This window comes from Ailuropoda melanoleuca, chromosome 2 (assembly GCF_002007445.2).
Source record: "Ailuropoda melanoleuca isolate Jingjing chromosome 2, ASM200744v2, whole genome shotgun sequence".
Classification (NCBI taxonomy): Eukaryota; Metazoa; Chordata; class Mammalia; order Carnivora; family Ursidae; genus Ailuropoda; species Ailuropoda melanoleuca.
In genome coordinates this window covers 79,080,902-79,105,086 of record NC_048219.1, presented here as the reverse complement: position 1 = coordinate 79,105,086, position 24,185 = coordinate 79,080,902, and the positions used below count along the sequence as shown (strand labels likewise).

Here is a 24,185-nt window from a genome sequence, read left to right as displayed (position 1 = left end):
CAATATAAATGCTCAAAAGAAAAAAGTGGTTGTCTCTGAATAGGGAGAAGAGGGAATGGGGAGAGGTGGACTAGGGAACTCTATGTTTCATAACAAGCAGGGTAAGCATGTAATTTACGGTTCAAACCACAACACTTCTGAGAGTCAAAGGGAGCATTCTTAATGACTATGCCGAGGCGACAGACCTCAACTGGGACTCTCTTGGGCAAACTGGGACAATGAGCACCCTAATTATAAGCCTCTAGGTACTGTTTGATTTGTAACAAAGTCAGTGTTTTACTTAGATAAAACCCTTACAAATCGATAGACAGTTGGTTTAAAAATATTTAACACTCAAAAAAATCTCACATTAAGAATTCTGAATTATGTTTAACTTCTTCCTCTCCCTAATCACCTACAGCCACAAATCATCCCAGCACTACACCTTTCGTGGGCATGACAGCCAGCCAACCCTTCAGTGCAGCTCGGCTGCCTCATGGAGGAAGGGGGCAAAAGGCCTATCAAACAAGCATGCTGTGAAGACCTTCTTAGAGGATTACGTAAAAGGTCCCCAAACTTAGGCAACTAACTCAGAACTACCGACACATTTTAAATTGGGCATATGTGTCTTTAGATTACTCCATTCTAGGCCAGAGGTTAAACTCTGCTGGGTCTTGGACAACTCTGAGAATTCAATTAAAGATGTGGGAAAAGGGGCGCCTGGGTGGCACAGCGGTTAAGCATCTGCCTTCGGCTCAGGGCGTGATCCCGGCGTTATGGGATCGCCCCACATCAGGCTCCTCCCCTATGAGCCTGCTTCTTCCTCTCCCACTCCCCCTGCTTGTGTTTCCTCTCTCACTGGCTGTCTCTATCTTTGTCGAATAAATAAATTAAAAAAATCTTAAAAAAAAAAAAGATGTGGGAAAAAATTCACATTCTATAAAAACATATGGATATTTGGCCTTCTGTATTTTTTCAGGGGGTTCATGGAACATCTGAGGCCCATCCATGGTTAGGAATCTCCACCCTGGGGGCGCCTGGGTGGCTCAGTCATTAAGCGTCTGCCTTCAGCTCAGGGCGTGATCCCGGGGTTGTGGGATCGAGCCCTGCATCAGGCTCCCTGCTTCCCTGGGAGCCTGCTTCTTCCTCTCCCACTCGCCCTGCTTTTGTTCCCTCTCTCACTGGCTGTCTCTGTCAAATAAATAAATAAAATCTTAAAAAAAAAAAAGGAATCTCCAGCCTGGCCTTTCATCTGGACCCTGGGAAGAGTAAGAAACATCATGGGCGAGACCTGTGCCTAAGTGAATTGTCAGGTGCATTTTAAGCAGATGGCAGGTCATCATAAAAGTAAACTAAAGTTCATCAATTTGCAGCTCTTGACCCAGTTTTTCAGAATAAAATGCTTCCGACTTAAATGTGTTGATGTCTCCTTTGCTGGTATAAATCTAAACCAATAGTTTTAGAAAAAAGCAGATTTTAGCCAAGCACTTTTTATAGGCCAAATCTGAGTGGTAAATGGCAGGTCGGGGAACAAAATCACAAGCGCTAGAATTCCAATGAGATGAGGTCGAGGAAAGCACAGGTTTGCCTTCCTAACTAGAGGCTGTAAGATCTGGACACAAACACGCATGCAGGCAAGCGCGCGCGGGCGCGCGCACACACCACACACACACACACACACACACACACACTTTCCTAATAGGGTAGAACAGCTTTAAGGTAAACAATCCTAGGGACTGTTTATGGTTTCAGGAGAAGTAAAATTCAACGAATCTCAAAACTAGAGATGTATAAAAACAATCCACTGGCTTGCATGTTTATAATCAGGTAAATTCCCTCTCTCTCATACGGCATTCCCCAAATACCTGCTAATCTCGCTGTTTATCACTTAAGTAAGCAAACAGGGGAGGGCTCCGCTCAGCCACGAGCTTGGTCACACCCCAGTTTGTTGCCAAAGTCTGGATGATCAAGAGCTGAAAACACAGAGCAAGTGTTCTGGAGCGTCCTATCAGGACGGAATGCCGTCTTAAATAACGTGTCTGGCATACTCCCTAAACTTAACATTTTGAATAGCTTGTGTTTTCTTTCCGAGCTCTTGGCTCCTGGGCAGGCTGAGGGGCTTCTGACGCCCAGGAGACCTCCCAACTGAATTACTGAGGGAACTGGCAGCTGACAAGACGGTATCGGGCGTTACTTATCAGATCTTCGCAAGAGTTTATGCGGCGCGAGTCAGGTGGGTGGGCGTACTTTGCGGTGTCTGCTCTCGGCGGCGGCCAGCTGGGACAGCATGCGCTCCTGCATGTTCTTACACTGCTTCATCACCACCTTAAGGACAGAGAGTGGGTTTGTGCAGACCGGCTGCTTTTCGCCGTCATTCTTCTCCTTCAGTGTCTCGAAGTCTCTCTGTAGAGCCATCAAAGGATCGCTGATGTTGTATTTTCCATAGCGTTCTTCAATGAAAGTATCCCTGTGCTGAGCCTGGGAAAGAGGAAAAAATGAGCATTTTGCTTTTTAAAACTATTGCGGAGGGGGATTTGCTCATAGTTATACGTTAAAGATGGTAGCGTGAGTATGAATGGGACCTGCTGACTACAAATCTGATGGGTGACTGGGCCATCTTAATGTAAAAACAACACCAGAAAGGGGGCACAGTATAATAATACTAATGAGGACAAATTCTTACGTAGAGCTAATTATGTTAAACATAATAAATAAACATAAACAAAAATAAACAAACATAAACATAACATAAACAGCCGTAAACATAAACAAAAAAACCCCAAAATAAACATAACACTGTTATAAGTCATGACTTATGGTCACTATATGACCATAAGTCATAGTCTATGACTATCTGTGATTCGAACATACAGAACCTCACTCAGGTAGCGGTGGGTCAAGAGGGCAGAGGCACTCACAACCAGAGGTGCAGACAAAATCCCTTCTGCCTGCTGCCAAATTCCACCCCTCCTAGTCTCTGTTCGCTGCTACCTGCCATCTTCCTTTCTGTCCCCTTCAGGGCTTGGTGGGCTTCAGGGATGAGAGAGAAGGTGAGCGGGGAATGCGAGCTGGTGTTGAGTCTGGTTTAGGGATCTGGGTCTTGGTGGAAGAAGGTGGAAAAGATACTCTTTGGCTTCCCTATTCTTTCGGCTCTACCAGGAAAGACCTGAAGTATTACTTCGTGTGAGCACCATATATTTATTACATGCAGGGGAGCAGAGTGACATTAACGATTACTTTACTACACAGACATTAAAGAGGTTCCTGAGACTTTACAATGAAAAAAAAAATGAAGGGTTAATAACAGCATCGAGGAAACTTTCTCAAAAACCGTAGCAAAGTACCATACAATTTAAGCTTTCAAATGAAATCTAGTCATGAAAACTACTGTCATTTATCAATTTTTTAAAAATTATTTCATCAAAAGCTAGGTTTTCTTTTTCTTTTCTTCTTCTCCTTCTTTTTTTGGGGTGGGGGGCGGAGCTAGGTTTTCTTACCACCATCATCCACAAAGAGGAACCCATTTGAAAAGAAAGGGAAATTCACAATTCAATGGCTATGCTTAAAAAACAAAGCAAAACAAAAACAAAAAAATCCCTCAAGAAAATAAAGCAAATGTGGGGTTTAACTCAGAAGTATGTTTCAGTCCTGAAAACATGATGCTTCCTTCATTAGACCGTCCAAGTTCAAGACTGAGGAATCACTTAGCTTGATGCTGCACATTAGTGTTGGTATCAGCTAGCAAATGTTCAAAGCAGAGTTAGAAGCCCTGGGTTTTACTTCTGGCTTAACTACAACCATTAAAAAAATTTTTTTTTTAAGATTTTTTTTTTAAACTAATTTCTACACCCAACATGGGGCTCGAACTCATGACCCCAAGATCAAGAAACGCACGTTCCTTTGACTGAGCCAGCCAGGTGCCCTTAACTACAACCACTTTAAATGAAGACATTATTGGGGTATTTGGATAAAATTAGTATGCTGGAACTATGAAGAGTCTTATCAATTTGTTCCTTTAAGTTACTATCTTAAGATAACCATCTTCCTGACCTTCTACAAGTGTGTGCGTGTGCGTAAGCATGTGAATTAAAGGGGCAAGGATTCGGAAGAGAGAGTCCAAGACAGTCTCCTATTTTTTCAGCTCCCAATTAAAAAGAAAATCCTCAGTAAAATTTCAAAATAGTCTCTGTTCCATTTTAGGATGGAGAAAAACAAAACCAATTCCTGAATTGGCTATTTTTATTCTTTTTTAAAATCACAGCAAGAGTAAAACAGAAGCAGCTAGTTTTTAGTCACACTTTTAAAAGGAATAGTGTCAAACAACAGGAACTCATCAATATTTTCCTTTCACCAAGAACATCTGTTTCTTTAAGTTCACATACAAAAATTTGAGATTGACAACCCAGGATTCAATGAGAGTGCCTGTTTGTAGCTATTAATGTCCTAAAGGCAAATGCAAGCTCAGAAAAATGCTCAAAGGAAGCAAGAGGAAAAAAAAGACTCTCTTTGAAAAGCTGAAATTCCACTCTTCTGACTGTCACATTGTTTTGTTCATGATTACCATTTCGGTCTGATTAGCGATGGTAAAGGAATGACTCTTAGTACTGAAATTGGTTTGGTAGGGCAGAAAGAACACAGAAACCTGAGTATTTCTTCTTTTTTTCAGAACAGCAGGGAGGACGTGGGATGGGAAAGCAGGAGCTGCGAGTACAATTCATGACCTTGAGAGCTCTGAGAAGCTGTCTCTCAGGCTGGAGTAGATAGTTAACGAATCCTTAAAAACGTGACTTTTTAAAACCCACACTGTCATTATCCTGTATAATTAAGAAGCATCACTGAGTTACAAGTAATAGATGAGGAGCTTCTCTGGTGAGGTCTCAGACTTCTCCAAGAATAGTTGTTAAGCTGTCTGTTTTCCCTTGAAGTACTTCACAGTAATTCCATAATCACTTGCATAGTAATTACAAGTTATACAAAATTGGTGGTTTTGCACATAAATGAAAAGAATCTGTGGAATAATCTAAAAAAGGCTCCTTGTCACAAAACAATTCTTTTAAGTACATTCAAATATGGGGCCCAGATGGGGGAAAGTGAATTCAAAGTCTGTATTTATTATAACCAAACGCTGGATCGGAAAATGGGAGATGGAATACGGTATTTTTCACCCAACTTAATGCCTCAGTCGGGTGGACTGTATGGATGACAGGTTTAATAGAACCAATAATGACAACAACCACCAAAGACAGGTGTTAAGAACCGAAGACTGCAAAGAGCTTTACTGGAGGTGCGTACTGGTTATCTACTCCCGCATACCAATTGCTCCCGGATACAGCAGCGCAAACCCTAAACCTTTTGTTATCTCACACAGTTTCTGAGGGTCAGGCATCTAGGAGGGGTTGAGCTGGGTGGTTCTGACTCTGTGTCTCATGAGGCTGCTGTCGTCTTTGGTTCCCTGTATGTGCTGGCTTCCCACAGAGCAAGTGACATGATAGAACGAGGAGGGGAGGAGAGAGGAAGAGGGGACACAGAGGGAGAGAGAGTGAGAGGGAGGGGTGGAGAGAGAGACTGACACCAACATGGGTGTCCCAGTGTCTTTTATAACTTAATCTCAGAAGGGACATGCCATCACTTCTGATGTATTCTATTGGTGACACAGACCAACCCCGCAAATGTGCGAGGGGACTACACAAAGGTGTGAATATCAGCAGGTGGGGTTGTTGGGGGCCATCTTGGGGGCTGGCTACCACAAGGTGAACGACTAGATATGCTACCACTATTGTTTACATCTCATGTCGAATTTAGACACTAAGTCCCTACTAAATACTAAAAACTGTTAAGGCTGAGTTTTAAAACTTTAATGGTATTTCACCTATTTTATAAGAAATTTTAAATGATCTGGGCTTGACTTTTGAAGGGAAGAATTCAGTAACACAGCTACGATCAATCGACTTCTTGCAATTTCATTATTTTCACTTCACTGACAACATATATTTAACTGAACAGAAGTTTCTACATTGTCAGAAAACATCATGGTCTTTAATTTCAGACAACAGGAACATAATTGGCTGGTTAGACAGATTCACTGATAAAGGGTATTGCTACAGCAGACAAAACACACGAGTCATCTATTACTCACTTTTCCTGTCACAGGCTGAATGAAACACCACCACTACTGAAAGCTTAAAATAAAATTGTATAATGTTCTTGGAGTCTGCCATGCTTGCTCTCCAAAATCTTCAGCTTTGCTATGACAAACTTCAAAAAGAAATATGAAAGTCACCTTCTCTCCCCTCCCCAATAAAATTTATACTATTAGATATATCACATATGACAATACACATAAATAGTATAATACACTACATAAAAGGGCTATACACACACATATATATAATATAGTATAATAGTGTCCTATTATAGTAATATATGTGTGTATACACATATATATATAATATAGTATAATAGTGTCCTATTATAGTTATATGTGTGTGTATACACATATATATATAATATAGTATAATAGTATCCTATTATAGTAATATATGTGTGTGTATCTATCTGTACATTTTTTTTCCAATCTTAAAATAGGAAATCAACCTCTTTATTCTTTGGATGATGATTATCAACATGAAAAATGGTTCCAAATCTAAAAGTGAAGATTTAAGGCCCATTTAACTGGGGGTTTACATTCAAGTACAAGTTTTATTTTCAAGACTCAGGCTGGCACCCTAACTGGATTAGGATTCATTTTTGCAATTTATTGCCAATTCTGAAGTGATGCTTTAAAAAGTAATCAGCAATACAAATTTTGTGCCTTTAAAAATATCTGAGTATCTCTACACCAGAGACCAGAAAGACCAGAGAACATGATTCCAGGATGGGTTTTTTTTTTTGTTTTTGTTTTTAAGATTTTATTTATTTATTTGACAGACAGAGAGACAGGCAGCGAGACAGGGAACACAAGCAGGGGGAGTGGGAGAGGAAGAAGCAGACTCCTAGCGGGGCAGGGAGCCCTATGCAGGGCTTGATCCCAGGACGACGGGACCACACCCTGAGCCGGAGCCAAAGGCAGATGCCTAAGGATGAGCCACCCAGGCGCCCCTCCAGGATGGTTTTAGTTAATGCAGCACCAAAAGCATGTTTAAAACTATCCTTTTCACACACAAACTGAATCTACTAATCCTCAAATAATTTAAACTCTTGAGTCCCTGATAAACTGTAAGTAGCTGCCTGAGTAACTGGAAATAAAGCAACCATTCTGGATAAAGATGCAACAACATTACAAATACACCATTTGTTCTGGAAGTTCCTTTTACTTACTCAAAGAAAACTGGATTTCAATGTTTGACAATATTGACAAGAGAGGATTTAGCCACATTTGAATTAAACTTTAATTTTTAGAAAAGAGTACAAAATTTGACATGAAAATTTTTATGATTTAAAAAATACTTCTAACATATTATTGAAAACCCAGTGCTCTTTCCACTTAACCGTGAATGCTATTTTCTCAAGTCTATATTTATTTTCTTTAATAATTTTTGGCTCTGGAATCTAACAGAACTGGGGTTGTATCTGGGCTCTATGACTTTCTATCTGTATATTTCCAGCAAGTCCCTTAACTTTCTGTACCTCCAACCCATCATCTGTAAAATGAGGGTAACAATCTATCTATAGGTTTGTTATAAAAATTAAATGAGTAAAATAAAATGCTTCCTATAAGTACCTGGCACATAGTAAGTACTATAAATAGGAATTAATTTTTTAGTAACCAAGTTCAGAGTATAGGTTTTCCTTTAGTTTAGACCCAGTGATTAAACCTACTCCTGGAGATTTAAGAGTCTGTAAAACTGGACTGAGCCAGGAAATCTTCATGGAAAGCAAATGAAATTCACCAGTCCACAGATAACTCCAAAGTAATACATCATTAAAAATATACTGGGAACCTGGATAACCAATAATAGTATTTATTTAGCCATTAATTCTGAACTATGTGACATTTTAGGTAATATTGTCAATTGGTATTTATCTCCTGCATTATGATTAAACATTTCCCAGTTTTCTGTCTTGTTTTTCTTCCTGCCCAGATTGTAATGATGCAAAGGAAAAAGCACTTCTCATACATCTTTCTTCTTCCTATATCCTATATGTCCACTTAAGCCTAAGCCATTTAACAGATGCTCATCTTCCAGCTCTTTCCTGATGTCTCAGCCTCTCCTAACTCTCATCTTTTTAGTGAGGTCAATATTTTATTTCGCTGTTAATAAAATCTATGATTTACTTAGTATAATCGTTTAAGGTGATATTAACTTATACATTTTGCAAACTGACTTTAAAGTCGAATAAGCTTCAAAGATTCCCTTTGGAGTCAGTTTGCAGCTGCAGATGTTTATAAAATCAATTATTTATGTAAGGACAGATGATCATTTGTTATCATTTGACTAAAGTGCACTACATTCTTTTAAAGACTAAAAATGGTACGTTCAGTACAAATAGCTATAAGTGTGATACTTCCAGCTAGTAGGCTGCTGGTTGATAGAATAAGAATATGGGTATAAAGGAAGCTAGATCCCATTTCCACTAGGGCTGAAGCTTTGCGGCACTCTGTGATTGGCAGACTTGGTGTGGGCAAGGTGTTTTGTGCTGGCCTTCTAGGGGGAGGGGCCTGTTGTGCTGATTCCCAGGTGGACCTGCCCTACTGGAGATGGGCCTTCAGGGTGCAGGGGGGCAGGGCTTGGTGTGAGCAGCTCTGGCCTCTATTAGGTGGCACTGTTTTGTTCCCTGAAGGCTTTCAGCAATGATGGGTGGGATGAATATGGCGGTACCCCCACCCTCTAGCCCCAGAGCTGAAAGTTGACGTTCTCCATTCTTCAGGAAGCCCTCACAGAAGAGCAATCGGTCACCACGCTGGTGTCCTTGGCTTTTGTCAGAATTCTGCCTTCACCTTGCCAGTGTTTGAGCTGTTTTATCTCAGGTGTGTGACTGGGTTTCAAAACTTCAAATTTTAGGGACTCCTGTGGTGCTGATGGAATGGATAAAGATGTGGTGTGTATACACACACACACACACACACACACACACACACACACACACACACACACACACACACACACAATGGAATATTACTCAGTCATCAAAAAGAATGAAATCTTGCCATTTGCAACGATGTGGATGGAGCTACAATGTATCATGCTAAGCAAAATAAGTCAGTCAGAGAAAGACAAATACCATATGATTTCACTCACAGGTAGAATTTAAGAAACAAAATAGATGAACATATGGGAAGGGAGAAAAAAAAGGAGACAGGGAAACAAACCATAAGAGAGTCTTAAGAATAGAGAACAGACTAAGCATTGCTGGAGGGAGGTGGGTAAGGAGGGGCTAAATGGGTGATGGGTATTAAAGAGGGCATGTGTTGTGATGAGCACTGGGTGTGGTATGTAAGTGATGAATCACCGAATTCTACTCCTGAAACCAATATTGCATTGTAGGTTAACTAAAAATTAAAAAAAAGAAAAAAAAAAGAGTACAGGTAAACAGCTTAATGTAGCTGCTTCAACATTCAAATTCCAAAAAGTCTTATGAAAACTCCTAATGAAATTGAAATAAATGTATTCAGTTTTGTTGTCTTTGTCCTGTTTTATTTTGGGGGTGGGTTTATGTGGGGGGTTCAAACAAATTACATATACAATCTGGACTAGGGTTTCCATAAATAATTTTTTGAGTTGGGGAAGAGAATGTGCAAAGATATTCGAATAACTACTGAACAAATTAATGCTCTGAACACAACTTAAGAATTTTAAAGTATAATTTTAGTGGTACATTAGATCCTAATTTCCTTTATTCAGGAGACTATAATGAGAGTTGACATCAACCTCATACCATACACGAAAAACAGGGATGGATCACAGACCTAAAGATAAAATAGGAATGGCCAAAAAGCACATAACAAAGTGCTCAACTCATTAGTGATCAAAGAGATGTAAATTAAAGCAATGATAAGATAACACTAGAAAGCCACTAGAAAGGCTAACATTAGAGACTGACATCATCAGATGTTGGAAAGGATTTGGAGCAACTAGAACCCTCACCATATTGCTGGTGGGAGTATAAATGGTATAACTACTTTGGAAGTAGATCTGGAAATAAATCTGGAAATTAATCATAAAGTTAGAAAAATGCCTACCTTCAGTGAAGAATTTATCCAAAAGAAACGAACACATAAATCCACAAAAAGACTTATACACAACTATCTGAAGCAGCTTAATTCATAACAGCCCCAAACTGGAAATGATCACCACAATCTTATGGTGGAAAAATTACAACAGCAGTTGCCTCTGGGTGTGGGGGAACGAGTAACCAGGAAGGGGCACAAGATGACTTTTTGGTGTGATGGGACTGTTTATATCTTGATGGGGACGTAGGTCAAATGGATGTGTGCATTTGTCAAAACTGCTTGATCCGTGCATCAACACTTAAGATTTGTGCATTTCATGTAAATCACATCTCTAGTACAAAAACATAAAAATACATAATGAGTTAAAGGGAAAATGAAGTTATATGAAATATATGCCTTATGTACAGTGTTTCAGGAACACGGGAAGCTGGAACCAAAGTAATTGTAATAACAATTCAACAATGAAGAGGTGCTAATACTGTAGCGCTTATTACCTGCCAGGCAGTGGGCACATCTAATCTAACCCTAACCACAGAGCTCCGGAGGTAGAAAGCACTTATAGTCTCCATTCATAGAAGGAACTGAACATTAACATGTGACTTTCCCACGGCCACAAAGCCAGTTAAGTGCTAGAAGTACTGTAAATGGCATATAAGTACTGAATACGTGAGCTGAATGAGCACTAAACAGATACTCCGCAGGACTTCGTAGGAATTAACTTTGATTTATTAGGTCTCTCTCAGTAGCTTAAACATGACATAGAACAGAAAACACTGCAGAACACTGAATACTGTGAGTAATGTTTCGAGACACTTTTCTTCTGACCTAAGAATACAGGTGTGTGCATGTGTGTCGTGTGTCTGTATCTGCATGTATGTTCCCTGGGTCACAATATAGTCTATTTTTTACTATGTGTCCCTGTCAAAAAAGTATGAAAAACACTGGACTAGAATGAAGAACCCAATTAGTCTGACTCCTGAATCTATGATTTTAAACAGTTTAAGCTATCATAAATAAAGAAATTCTAAAAGAAGTGATAATCAGTATTATTGTTTTATTTTAAACTAACGACTGCCGTAAATGTCTACAAACCACGAGATGTTTGGCCTACCATCAAATATACAAAAATGTTAACAAAAAAAAAAAATCTCCGTGTTATCAGGGTTGGACAACCAAACACAGCACTGGGGAGGTCTGGGAAAATTTCTGACCCATGGCTGATTCACGAGGGCACATGCTTCGAATCCCTTTATTGACCACTTACTGTTTGCTAGGTACTACAAATGCCGAGTGACGTGGGCAACGATATGGGGATGTAGACTTGACTAAGTAAGATGTAATCTTCTGCTCCTCAGGGGCTTAAAATTTGCCAGACAAGTTCAAGGCCTAACAGCAGAAATAAACAAGCTGCCTCTGCTTGTTTAAATGTTTTCTAAACAGTATCACTAATGTTTAGAGGAGCACCAAGTACAATTTATTTGATCAGGACTTTCTAAGACTCAGACCTTACACTCAGAAGGAAAAGGAAGGAAAAGGCCAACCCTGGAAGTGGGAGGGTTCTGGCAGATAAATGGGACTATCAGCAAAATAATGAATCACAGGAAACGCCAGGAGGTTGAGGGGGGCGTATAATCCAAAAACTGTCTCTGAAGCATTGCACAGGGAGACCCAGACCACAGACTATGACCTGTGTGTGATCCTTGAAGTAACTATGAACTTGAAAAACTTCTTTCTTAGAGGTGGGCTCAGCCTCTTGAACTCACGATGCATTAGCAGTACAGAAACTAACTTCGAGGCTAAAACAGTTAAGAGAGCTCATAAATAAAGACAGAAAGGGTATCTTCCTCTTCCTCTAGTTAGGGGATTCTGTGGAGGGAGCTGTATGATTGTGGGATGAGTCTGAACTCTGAAAAAAATTTTCAAGGCGAGACTCTTAACTTACAAACACAGTCTGAGACTACAAGGAAGCGTGGCAAGAAACCGCTGCTCAGAGGTAAGGTTGTGGGAAGCGGGTCCTTGTGAGCACAGCTGAGGAGTAGAAAGTGGTCACATTGAGACGTTTAATGAGGCAACGGGACTAAGAAGTTTGTGGGGGTTGCGGAGGGTGGCGGGAGCCTAGAGACAGGGGAGAATGACAAAGGGGGCTCGTGTGGCTTGAGAGTCACAGCACAGCGAGAGCCAGATGTCAGGACAGGCAAACAGAAGCAGGGACTGTGCTAATTTGACCTGCTGATGAAAGAAGGTAGAACAGAGTATCTATGATGACATAGTAAGAGAGCACAAGTCCTATGTCACAAGTCCGAGGCTAGAAAGGTGGCAGCCTCTGTTGTCACTGTGGACTCACGGAGAGAGGGAGGCGGCTAGCTATTCAGTTTGACTCAGCCGTCACATAGGGAGACTGGGGACTCAAAGTAGGGAAGGATCGTTTTTCTTTAAAGAACAGAAGAGGAAGAGGAGTAAAGAAGCCAAGACTGAGAAGAGAAAGGTGGGCTATAAGTGCATATGGGTGCTTCATGATAATTTATTAAATGTGAACTGGCAATGTTCATCACCACGGGAAGGTACTGGATGAATATACATACGGTGAGGATGAATATACATACGATGAAACTCAGCATGCTCAACTTGACCCCTGCTACCACCAATTCCAAGTAATCCCAACCCACGACCGCCTTTACCTCCATAATAAGAGTATACTGAGGGGATTAGAATATGCGTGGCTGGGAAGAACAGGAGTTATCTTTGTTTGGGGATGTTAAGAGTGCTTCCCTTTTACTCTAAAGGGTAGCAATACCTTTAGGAAACTTTAAATGTCAGGAAGGGCAAGAATGGGATAACTGAGACCCCTTGACCATTTTAATCCCAAAGGGAACAGCACCAGAGGCTCTATTCTAAGCCTTTAAGACTGTTTCAGCGCTCTTCCTTACTGACTTCTCCGCCTCCACTGGAGGAGGTCCTCACTTGTCCCAGGAAAGGCAGGTTTTAAAAGGAAAAGAAAGGATTTCAAAGGGAAAAGTGATCCATTTGGAAAGTAACTGCAGAAAGGGGGGATGAGGAAGATTTGGTGGAAACCAAAAGCAAAAACAAAAACCCACTGGACATAAGTAAATATGTTCTGAAAGATAAGAGAGAGGATATATATAATTTAGACAGATGCCCATGGAGGCCCTTAGCTGAAGTGTCTGGGCAACAATATTTTTGGATATATCTAGATAGGTAATGAAACACAAGTAATCCTATACTCTTTAAATAAAGATAATACAATATTTTCAACAAGGGTCACAAAACTCCCATTACTAATCAGTCAGGGAATGTAGATGACCACATCCCAATCTGATAGGACACTGAGGTAAAATGTCAGTTGAAAACTAAACTACGGGGGCACCTGTGTGGCTCAGTGTGTTAAGCATCTGCCTTGGGCTCAGGTTATGATTCCAGGGTCCTGGGATCAAGCCCCACATCTGGCTCCCTGCTCAGTGAGGAGTCTGCTTCTCCCTCTCCCTCTGCTGCTCTCCCGCTGCTTGTGCCCTTTCTCACTCTGGCTCTCTCTCAAATAAATAAATAAATAAAATCTTAAAAAAAAAAAAAAAGAAAACTAAAATATGATGTTTCATTTTTTTAGATGAAGACATAGGCAGAGTGAACAAAGGTACATATTCTGATTATCTCGTATCCTTTATGACAAATATGGAAACAAACACAAGCAATGATTTCCTGTCTGAAGAACAAATTGGTCCTTAGTTCAGGGTGAAATGTAAATAATGTCACGGAGTGGGAATTATCAACAGTAAAAGTTATGAAATTATATTATGATAGTTAAACCTCTCTTCTCAAAAATATGAATTAATAATTGGCAATCTATTTTGGGTCTTGAATACATTTAAGTTAGACCTAAAGGGCCTGAACTTATTCTCTCGTATGACAAATATTTCTGCAAGAACTCATGAGGTTCTAGGGGCGCCTGGGTGGCTCAGTTGTTAAGCGTCTGCCTTCGGCTCAGGTCATGATCCCAGGGTCCAGGGATCGAGCCCCACATGGGGTTCCCTGCTTAGCGGGGAGTCTGCTTCTCCCTCTCCCACTCCCCCTCCCCCTGCTGGTGTTCCCTCTCTCACTGTGTCTCTGTCAAATAAATAAATAAAAACTTAAAAAAAAAAAAGAACTCATGAGGTTCTAGATATTTAGGATGCAGTGCTGAACAAGATTAAGTATCCATCCCTCACGGAGCTTACATTCAGTGCAAAAGAGAAATATCAGACATAAAGAAGAGAGAGATGAAAATCTCTATTTTCTGTGATGCTTATCAGCATGAACTGATAAATTCCTGTATAATCACCAATCTAATGCAAAGAAAAAGAAATCACATTAAGTATGATTCAATCCTACAAAAACTTATTGGATACAATAATGTGAGAGGTTCTATGTATGAAGTTTCCATTCAGTAAGAACAGAGAATTCTGACTTTAATACATAGTCACATACTCATTTCTACCAATGAATTCAGTCTTTTGTCGAACAGACAGCTAGTGAATTAGATTAAAACAATTTTTTGAAGTCATGCATATCTTAGAACTCACTAGGTGGAGCTGGCTTCTCAGATGCAGAAAATACTTTTTGTTGTTGTTAAACAATGGGATATTATGAACTACAGATATGAGACTGAAGCCAGGAAAAATACTTTGAAAGGGTTATAGGTCTCCTGCTATGATAATAACATTTCTTGGAATTTCAGTCAAGTAGTTCCTCATACATACATTGTCAGCTCTATTAGAGTCCATGACCTGTGAAAGAATCTGCTTTGAAAGAACTTTTAGGCATCCTGCTCAAAAGCAGAATTTGAAAATTAGTAGGAAATTTACTCTGCTCTTTTTGGGAGAAAATCAGGGATATGGTGGTGAAAAGCTCATGCTCTCCCTAGTCATGCTAGGTTCGTCTCTACTTTCTCTCTCCTTTTTTTTTTTTTTTAAAAGATTTTATTTATTTATTTGAGAGAGAGAGAGAGAGAGAGACAGCGAGAGAGGGAACACAAGCAAGGGGAGCAGAGGGAGAAGCAGGCTTCCTGCTGAGCAGGGAGCCCAAAGTAGGGCTTGATCCCAGGACCCCGGGATCATGACCTGAGCCGAAGGCAGACGCTTAACGGCTGAACCACTGAGGTGCCCCTTGCCTCTACTCTCTTAACTGTAGTTTAGAATTAATACAGATTTATGTGAGAGTAGAAACCACTTAGAAGTAAAGACAGTTAAGAAATAAATGTTCTTAACTCCTTAATGTTCCAGTTCATACTATACTTCTTAAAATATAATTTTTATTTTAATTTCATCATAAATGAATATTTTCTAATAAAAATTTTAACTACATAGACAAAGTCAAAGTCCTTCGTGAACACAACACAATCTCTCTTTCCTCCTCAAGCGTTTTTAGTATCATGGGTATCCTCTCAGACTTTCTCCGAGCATATCCATAAACGTGTGTATGTGTACTTTTTCATTTATTGGGTCTCAGAGATCTTTCTAATAAGCCAGTACATTGTTTTTTTTCTCATTAAAAAAAAAAAGCAATTACATACCATGCCATAGTAAGGATGTAGCAGTTGATGTTGTTATAGTTTACTAACGGACACTTAGGTTGTTTACAGTTTTCTCATACTGTATTGAACAACACTGCAATGAGCATCCTCGTGCATGGGTGGGACTAGTTTGGGGAATAGACACATTACCCTGCTTTGCTAAAGACATAAATTCCCACATAATAAAATTTCCTGCTTCATTCAGTACACGCCCCCTGGCCATAAAGCTTTTGGGCAAACACACAAGATGGTTTCCTCCTGTCTTTCCGATTACTCCTGTAACTGGTACACTGAAGTACAAAATGATGGACCACAGGCTTTCATTTTGCAAGCAACCTGTCTGTCTTCCTTTCTCTTCTCTTTAAGGGGAGCAACTAGAAATAATCTCTGATTAATCCCAAATCACAAGGCTCACACATGCAAGGAAGACACAATAAGAGGAAGTCAAAATAACAGGAATAAGCTGTTTCCCTTTTTTATTTGTTTTAGTTTCAGGCTGAATAAATGCGGTGAAATTCCCCACTGCTATCATCTTTTGTGACGCCTCTCCCCAACTGCTAGAGAACTGCATGTTCTCTAAATAGGTAGAATTTTACAAGCTGAGTTCCCCCATTCTTGCCTCAAAGGCGTATGAAAAACAGGCCACAGGAAGACGTCAGTTAAATGAGAAATTTGCTCATTTTTTGGAACTTTCACTCTTGAACCCCTAAATGCCATGATTGGTAATACGAACGATGATGTGGTAAAAAGCTCTACGGCAAGTAGCTGATAGCAGACAACTACTCGTAAGAGTTAGCTGTTTTTTCTGGGGCTCAATGTTTTTCTGAATACAACCAAGACGCTCAACTACTTAGGAATGCAGTCCTCTCTTTTTAATAAATATCCAATTTCGAAACACTCCAGATATGACCAGCCTTTCCTGCTTCTTTTCACTCTTTTCTGCCAGAGTACCCACCCCAGAACCTGGTACATCCATTCAGTAATTTCATTCTCTTCCCAGGGCAGAACATTTTTTGGGAGCTCCTACTATTCTTGAAGGAACCAAGCCAAGGGGAAGCAAGGAAGATATATTTCTGGCTTCACCAGCTGCAACTTAATACTGTTTCTTCCTTTTTTTTTTTTTTTCCTATGCCCACTGTTCTGTGTCTTATTTTATCACTTACTGTATCTTGGAGAATGTTATATATAAAGGTCTCTCTCTCATTCTCTTTAATGGTTGCATAGTACTCTATTGCATAATCACACCATAATTTACTGGACCAAAACCCTACTAATAGACATGAAAGTTGTTTCCGGCATTTTGCTGCTACGACCAATATTGCAATAAATATCCTTACATATACACTTTATTGGATGGGTCTAAGTATATCTGTAGGATAAATTTCTAAAAGTGGGTCATGAAACTAGGTTAGTAGGATCACAATCAGCATTTAATGAAAAATAAAGTACAAAAGAAAAGAAAACAGTATAAGATAGTATGGTATAGTATAAATATTATAGTAAAACATAAAGTCAGTATACATTTTGGGGAAACTTTTCTTTTAGTTAATCCATCTATGTTGGTGTCTATGTGCATCCCGGATTGTGGCAGAACAAGGGAATGTATTTCAAAACGCTTTGAAAGATACCTCTTTAGACTCCGGTATGATAAAGAGGAATCTTTATCAGAGCCTTCTTTCTTCTTCACCTAAACTCTACGACCTTTTTATTGTATAGCTTGGGAGCTTAGGTTGGTTTTTCAGGCAGAGACAGTTGAGTTATTTAGGGTGGGTTGGAAAAGAATAATATTAACAATATCAGGAACAACAAACAGGGAAGAATTTAACTGTAGTTCTAATTAGCTCTAGTATCTTTCCCTCCAAAGGGAATAATATGTAACTGAATTATCTTCTTTGGGCATGACTGTTAATAAACAGATATTTGAACAAGAAGCTGTTGTATAAGATTATTGTATTTTAGGGGCGCCTGGGTGGCACAGCAGTTAAGCATCTGCCTTCAGCTCAGGGAGTGATCCTGGCGTTATAGGATCGAGCCCCACATCAGGCTCCTCTGCTATGAGCCTGCTTCTTCCTCTCCCACTCCCCCTGCTTGTGTTCCCTCTCTCGCTGGCTGTCTCTATCTCTGTCGAATAAATAAATAAAATCTTTAAAAAAAAAAGATTATTGTATTTTAAAAGCAAGTGTTTCTGATTTCAAAGTAATTTACATATAATACAGAAGTTATGGAGAAAAAAAATTAAAATGTGCATATGATTCTACTACCCAGGGACAACCACTATTAATACTAAAACTACAAATTTCAGGGGTGCCTGGGTGGCTCAGTCAGTTAATTGTCTGACTCCTGACTTCAGCTCAGGTCATGATCTGAGTTGTGAGACCAAGCCCCACCTTGGGCTCTGTGCTGGGCGTGGAGGAGGCTCTGTGCTGTGCTTAAGGTTTCTCTCTCCCTCTGCCCCTACCCCCTGCCCCCCCCACTCATGCATGTAGGTGCACTCTTTCTCTCTCTAGAAAAAATAAATAAAACTACAAATTTCAGTCTATTTGAGTCCTTTTCCTGTGTATACACACATTATTCTTATAATCAAGATTAAAAGAGATATTTAATGTTATGCACTGCTTTGCAAATTTAACATTACACTGTAGGAACATTACCAAGTCATTAAAACTTCTTCATATGCATCATGGTTTTCTTTTTTTTAAAAGATTTTATTTATTCATTTGACAGAGAGAGAGAGCACAAGCAGAGGGGAGGAGAAGAGGGAGAGGGAGCCTTACATGGGGCTCGATCCCAGGAACCCGGGATCATGACCTGAGCCGAAGGCAGACGCTTAACCGACTGAGCCACTCAGGTGCCCCAATGTTTTAAAATAGCTATATAAAATAGCTACCTAACAGTCTACCATGTGGATGTATTACCTAATTCATGTAGCCATTAACCAAAGGCTACTTTTTATGAAAAATTAATTGGAACTAGAACAATATAACTATGTTATCATAAGTTGTTTGGAGGGTAACTGGAAGTAACTTCCAGAAAATTTTTTCTGTAAATAAATTTTTACATAACACCATTTAGATTACAGCAACTCTCTTCAATAAATAGGTGTCCTGAGATTAGTATATTTAATAAAAGAAACCAACACTGAATTTTAAATTCAAAAGCATAACAGAGAAGTAATACCATGACTACCTATTCTGCAGTAACTCTCTGGAACAGCATTCAGATGTTGCCTATAAATAAATCCCCTTTAAAATAAATTTGCTTCCTGTGGTCCAAATTAACAATGAGAAAAAGAATGCTTTCTAGGAAATAATAAAGAAACAGTATATTTTGATGTCTCTTTACTGGCTAGTGATATGACATACTAAAATACAATTTAAATCATTTAACATGAAAAGATCATCTTTAAGATAATCTTTAAACTTCAATTAGATTAGTTCTGTTACTTTCAGGAAAGAGGTAATAATATTCTATCAGAAGGTGAAAATGTACATATTGAAAAATTATTTATCAAAAATGATAAAAAAATATTTATCAAATAGTAAGATCGAGGGGCACCTGGGTGGCTCAGTTGGTTAAGCGTCTGCCTTCGGCCCAGGTCATGATCCCAGGGTCCTGGGATCCAGCTCCCTGCTCAGCGGGAAGTCTGCTTCTCCCTCTCCCTCTGCCCTCCCCACTTGTGTGTGTGTGCGCTCTCTCTCTCTCTCAAATAAATAAATAAAATCTTAAAAAAAAAAAGAGAAGATAGTAAACCATTAAAACTAATAAAGACAAAGGATAAAAACTGCTTTAAAGGGACCAGTTCATTAAAGCAGCAGAAGAACTGTTTCTTTTTTTGAGATGGCTATGATTTTTAAATTACTATTAAGTTTTGCCATTGGAAAAATAATAACAACTCTCTTCAGCAAAATTTTAAAAATTAAATTGCAGAAGTTTAGTTTCTAAAAAGTAGTAGAGCACGAAGGATGTACTGTATTGTGACTAACATAACATAATAAAAAAAAGTTTTTTAAAAAGTAGTAGAGCAAAGCTGAAAACGCTACTCCACATCACTCTACTTGATCTAAGAGAAGGTCAATCAACATTGTCGGAGGCAAGCAAAAATGAACTATTGGGACTTCAAGATAAAAAGCTTCTACACAGCAAAGGAAACAATCAACAAAACTGAAAGGCAATCTATGGAATGGGAGAAGATATTTGCAAATGACGTCTGATAAAGGTTAGTATCCAAAATCTATAAAGAACTCAAACTCAACACCCAAAAAACAAATAATCCAGCTAAGAAATGGGCAGAAGACAAGAACAGACATTTTTCCAAAGACATCCAGATGGCTAACAGACACATGAAAAGATGCTCAACATCACCCATCATCAGGAAAATACAAATCAAAACCACAATGCGATACCACTTCACACCGGTCAGAATGGCTAAAATGAACAACTCAGGAAACAACAGATGTTGGTGAGGATGCAGAGAAAGGCAAACCCTCTTACATTGTTGGTGGGAATGCAAACTGGTATAGTCACTCTGGAAAAGAGTACGGAGGTTCCTCAAGAAGTTAAAAATAGAGGTACCCTACTAGTGATACATCTGGCAAAAGATGGGAAAGACATACACTGAAAACTATAAAGCACTGCCGAGAGATCTAAATAAATGGAGAGAAATACCATGTTCATGGATTAGAAAAGACAATATTGGTAGAGGTGAATTCTCCCCGGACTGATTCATAGACTCAATGCAATCCCAATCAAAATCCCAATAGGGGGGCGCCTGGGTGGCACAGCGGTTAAGCGTCTGCCTTCGGCTCAGGGCGTGATCCCGGCGTTGTGGGATCGAGCCCCACATCAGGCTCCTCCGCTGTGAGCCTGCTTCTTCCTCTCCCACTCCCCCTGCTTGTGTTCCCTCTCTCGCTGGCTGTCTCTATCTCTGTCGAATAAATAAATAAAATCTTTAAAAAAAAAAAAAAAAAAAAAAAATCCCAATAGGATTTTTGGAAAAATTGATGAGCTGATTTTAAGATTCATATGGCAATGCCAAGGAGCATGAATAACCAAAACAACTTTGGAAAAAACCCCACAAGTTGAAAGATTAACACTACCTGACTTTAAGACTTATTATAAGGCCACAGTAATAAAGAAAATGTGGTATTAGCATCAAGACAGATTAATGGAACAAATCAAAGAGCCCAGAAATAAACCGACAAACATATGGAAAACTGATGTGACAAAGGTGCCAAGGCCATTCTACCGAGCAAGGACAGTCTTTCTGACCAATGGTGCTAGAACAATTGGATATCCATGTGAACAAAAAAAGACTTTGATCCATATGTTGTACTACATAACAAATTAATTAATTCAAGTTGTACCATAGACCTAAGTGTAAAACTTAAACTATAAAATTATAGAAAAAAGCACAGGAGAAAAACCTTTCTGATCTTGGTTTAGTAAAGAAGAAAAATCCATAAAAGAAATAATGAGAAACTGGACTTCATCAAAATGAAAAACCTCTGCTCTTCAAAAGGTGCAGTTAAGGGGTACCTGGGTGGCTCAGTTGGTTGACTTTGGCTCAGGTCATTATCTCAAGGTCCTGGGATCGAGCCCTGCATCATGCAGGGGAGTCCGCTTGTCTTTCTGCCCTGCCCCCTGTTCATGCTCTCTCTATCCCTCTTTCTCAAATAGATAAATATAAATAAAATCTTAAAAAAGATACAGCGAAGAGAATAAAATGACAAGCCACCAACCGGGAGAAAATATTTGCAAGATTATATCTGATAAAGAACTTGCGTCTAGTTACATCAGAAATCCTCAAAATCCAATAATGAGAAAACAACTCAATTTTAAAAATGGCCAAAAAATTTGAACAAGTCAGAAAACAATACAGATGGTGAAGAAGCACATGAATAGGTGCTCAACATGATTAGTCAATATGGAAACGCAAATTAAAACTGCAATGAGCTATTACACACCTATTAGAAAGGCTAAGATTAAAAAGACTGGCCATACCAAGTGTTAGTGAGGGTGTGGAGCAACTATGACACTTACTTATACATGGCTGGTGGGAATGTAAAGTAGTATAACCACTTTGGAAAAGTTTGGCATTTTCTTAACAACAACAACAACAACCACCACCACCAAACAAACATATACCCACCAGGTAACAGAGCCATTTCATTCCCAGGTATTTATTAAAAAAAAAAAATGAAAGCATATGTCTATGCTAAGCCTTGTATATGCAGTTTTATTTGCAGCAGTTCAAAACTGGAAACAATGAAAATGTCCATCAACAGATGTGGAGCAGACATGCAACGGAACACTACTCAGTTAAAAGGAACGGACTATCAATACAGTAACAACATGGATAAATCTCAAGATAATCACACTGAGTGAAATACCAGGCCGAGGGGAAAAAGATGTACCTTCTGTATGACTCCACTTATATAAAATTCTAGAAAATATAAACTAATCTCTAGTGGATTAGTGGGTTGGGTGCCAGCGTAGGGAGGAGTGGGAAGGTTAGGTAAAAAGGTCCCAGAGGGGCATGAGGAAAATTTGAGGGATGGGATGGATATGTTCATTATCTTAATTGTAGTAATGGTTTCATGAGGGAAACATCTAACAAAACATCAATTTGTACATATTAAATATATGCAGCTTATTGTATGTCAATTATACCTCAATAAAGCTGTTTAGAAAAACAAAATATAACAGTATGTCAAATCAAGCAATAGAGAAATGCACAAGGAAATCAATGGGGGAAAAAATCAATTCTACAAAGGCTTCCACGTTGTCCCTGTATTTCCTGTTTTCATTAGGGGTGGGAGGGGGATATAACATCACATCTGTTTCGTGCCCCAGAGCACACCCTTAACCCTTGCCAGCTGTCTCAAAAATACATGCTTTTCTGGTGGGGGTTGGGATGGATCAACTCACAACCATCAATTCCCATAAGAGAAACAAGCCAAAGCGCAAATCCTATTGACAACAAATATTTAATCTAAAGATTCATCTTTCATATGCAGAACAGCATATTATCCGTATTTCTCGCTTTATGGAATATACTGTTGTTCAAAATGGATGGACTGTATACTTTTCTTCTCACAATCATTACTAAGAGTAAATGAGCACTGAGCACCTCGAATAGCATTTGCTATCTAATTCTCACAATATATCATTTTACTGATAAAGCTTAACAGGGTAAATAACTGGTCGAAGATCACACAATTAAATGGCAGAGCTCTAACCTTTTGATTTGAAAGCTCCAGGCTCTTAACAGCTATGCTTAACTGAATATTCTAATCAATAGTTTTGTAGAATGCCTAGTAATTATCTTTATGTCTCTTGTTTGAAAAGCTACAATTTCATGTCTGGACTTCACTCAGAGAGAGTAGGAATAAAAAATATCAGCCATTCCAACTACAAAAAAAATTAAAATATGGCCCCAAACACCCACTGATTAATTCCCTTCTAAAACATGTTTTATAATAAAGGTTATGAATGTAAATCTAAAAACCTTACTAAAACCTGATAATGCATCAGATCTAAGACATGCAGATATAATATACCCAATGTGGAAGACTCAAAAATAAATGATTTAATCTAACTTTTATTAGCAATCAAATCTATTTTCCAAATTTTTTAAATGGCCATTAAGGGTCCTCCATCTTCCTCTGAAGTAGTCAAACCTCGCTGGGAAGCCATCTCCTAGATCTGCTTAGAATTAATGAGCTGAGGCTCTCTTGCTGAGCTGTGTGATTCCACCCCAGCCTCCCCAGGACAGTTAGCTCATGAGCCATGTCATTTGCCTTCACTGTGGAAGGGATTCCTATAGTGTTCTCATTCATGAAAATAAACTGGTCAAAGAGAAAGACTTTCACAAAGAATGTTTTACTCTGACATAATCTCTTGTAAAACAGAAAATCACTTTATATAAAAGTTCAATTAGGATCAAATACAGTATAAATGGCCTCTGTAACAACTGGACTTTAAATATAGAAAAGCTGCATACTACACTATTTTCTACTGACTTTCCTGGTTCTATGCCAAACATGTCTTGGCTGCAATAGAAGAATGAGGAGGCTTTTATATTTTGGGGAGAACTTTAACTATGGCGGGGGCTTTTCTAGAAGTGTGTAGTTGCAATCTGGCACTTTGCAGAAATTCTGGAAAATGAATGAAGTTCTTTTATAATTATAGCTCTATACGTAGGATCTGGGACCTTTATAATAAATATATCCCTACAGAAATCCAACCTCTGCCAATGTGACCTACTATTTACCTAGCAGCCAACAGTGAACCATATAGTTTTATTCAAAGTTGCAAGGTTAAAGAATGGATTTTATGCCCAGGAAAAAAATCTATTTTGAAGGTAAGGAGGGAAAAAAAGATAAACTTTTTTACTTAAACAGAAGGAAAAAACTAATCATAACTTTCAAAATCGTTTCAACCCACTAAGCATGAATTAAGAAATACTAAATG

At 39.0% G+C, this 24,185-nt stretch overlaps 1 protein-coding gene across 3 annotated transcripts in view; it reads right to left on the bottom strand.

The window, feature by feature from the left end:
- Nucleotides 1-24,185, bottom strand: part of CTTNBP2NL (CTTNBP2 N-terminal like) — a 50,730-nt gene that overhangs the window by 7,583 nt on the left and 18,962 nt on the right. For all 3 annotated transcript variants that reach the window (XM_034654097.1, XM_034654098.1, XM_011223690.3), the window contains one exon: nucleotides 2,227-2,457. In XM_034654097.1, coding sequence (XP_034509988.1) covers nucleotides 2,227-2,457 — 231 coding nt within the window. The remainder of the gene's footprint in view (nucleotides 1-2,226; nucleotides 2,458-24,185) is intronic.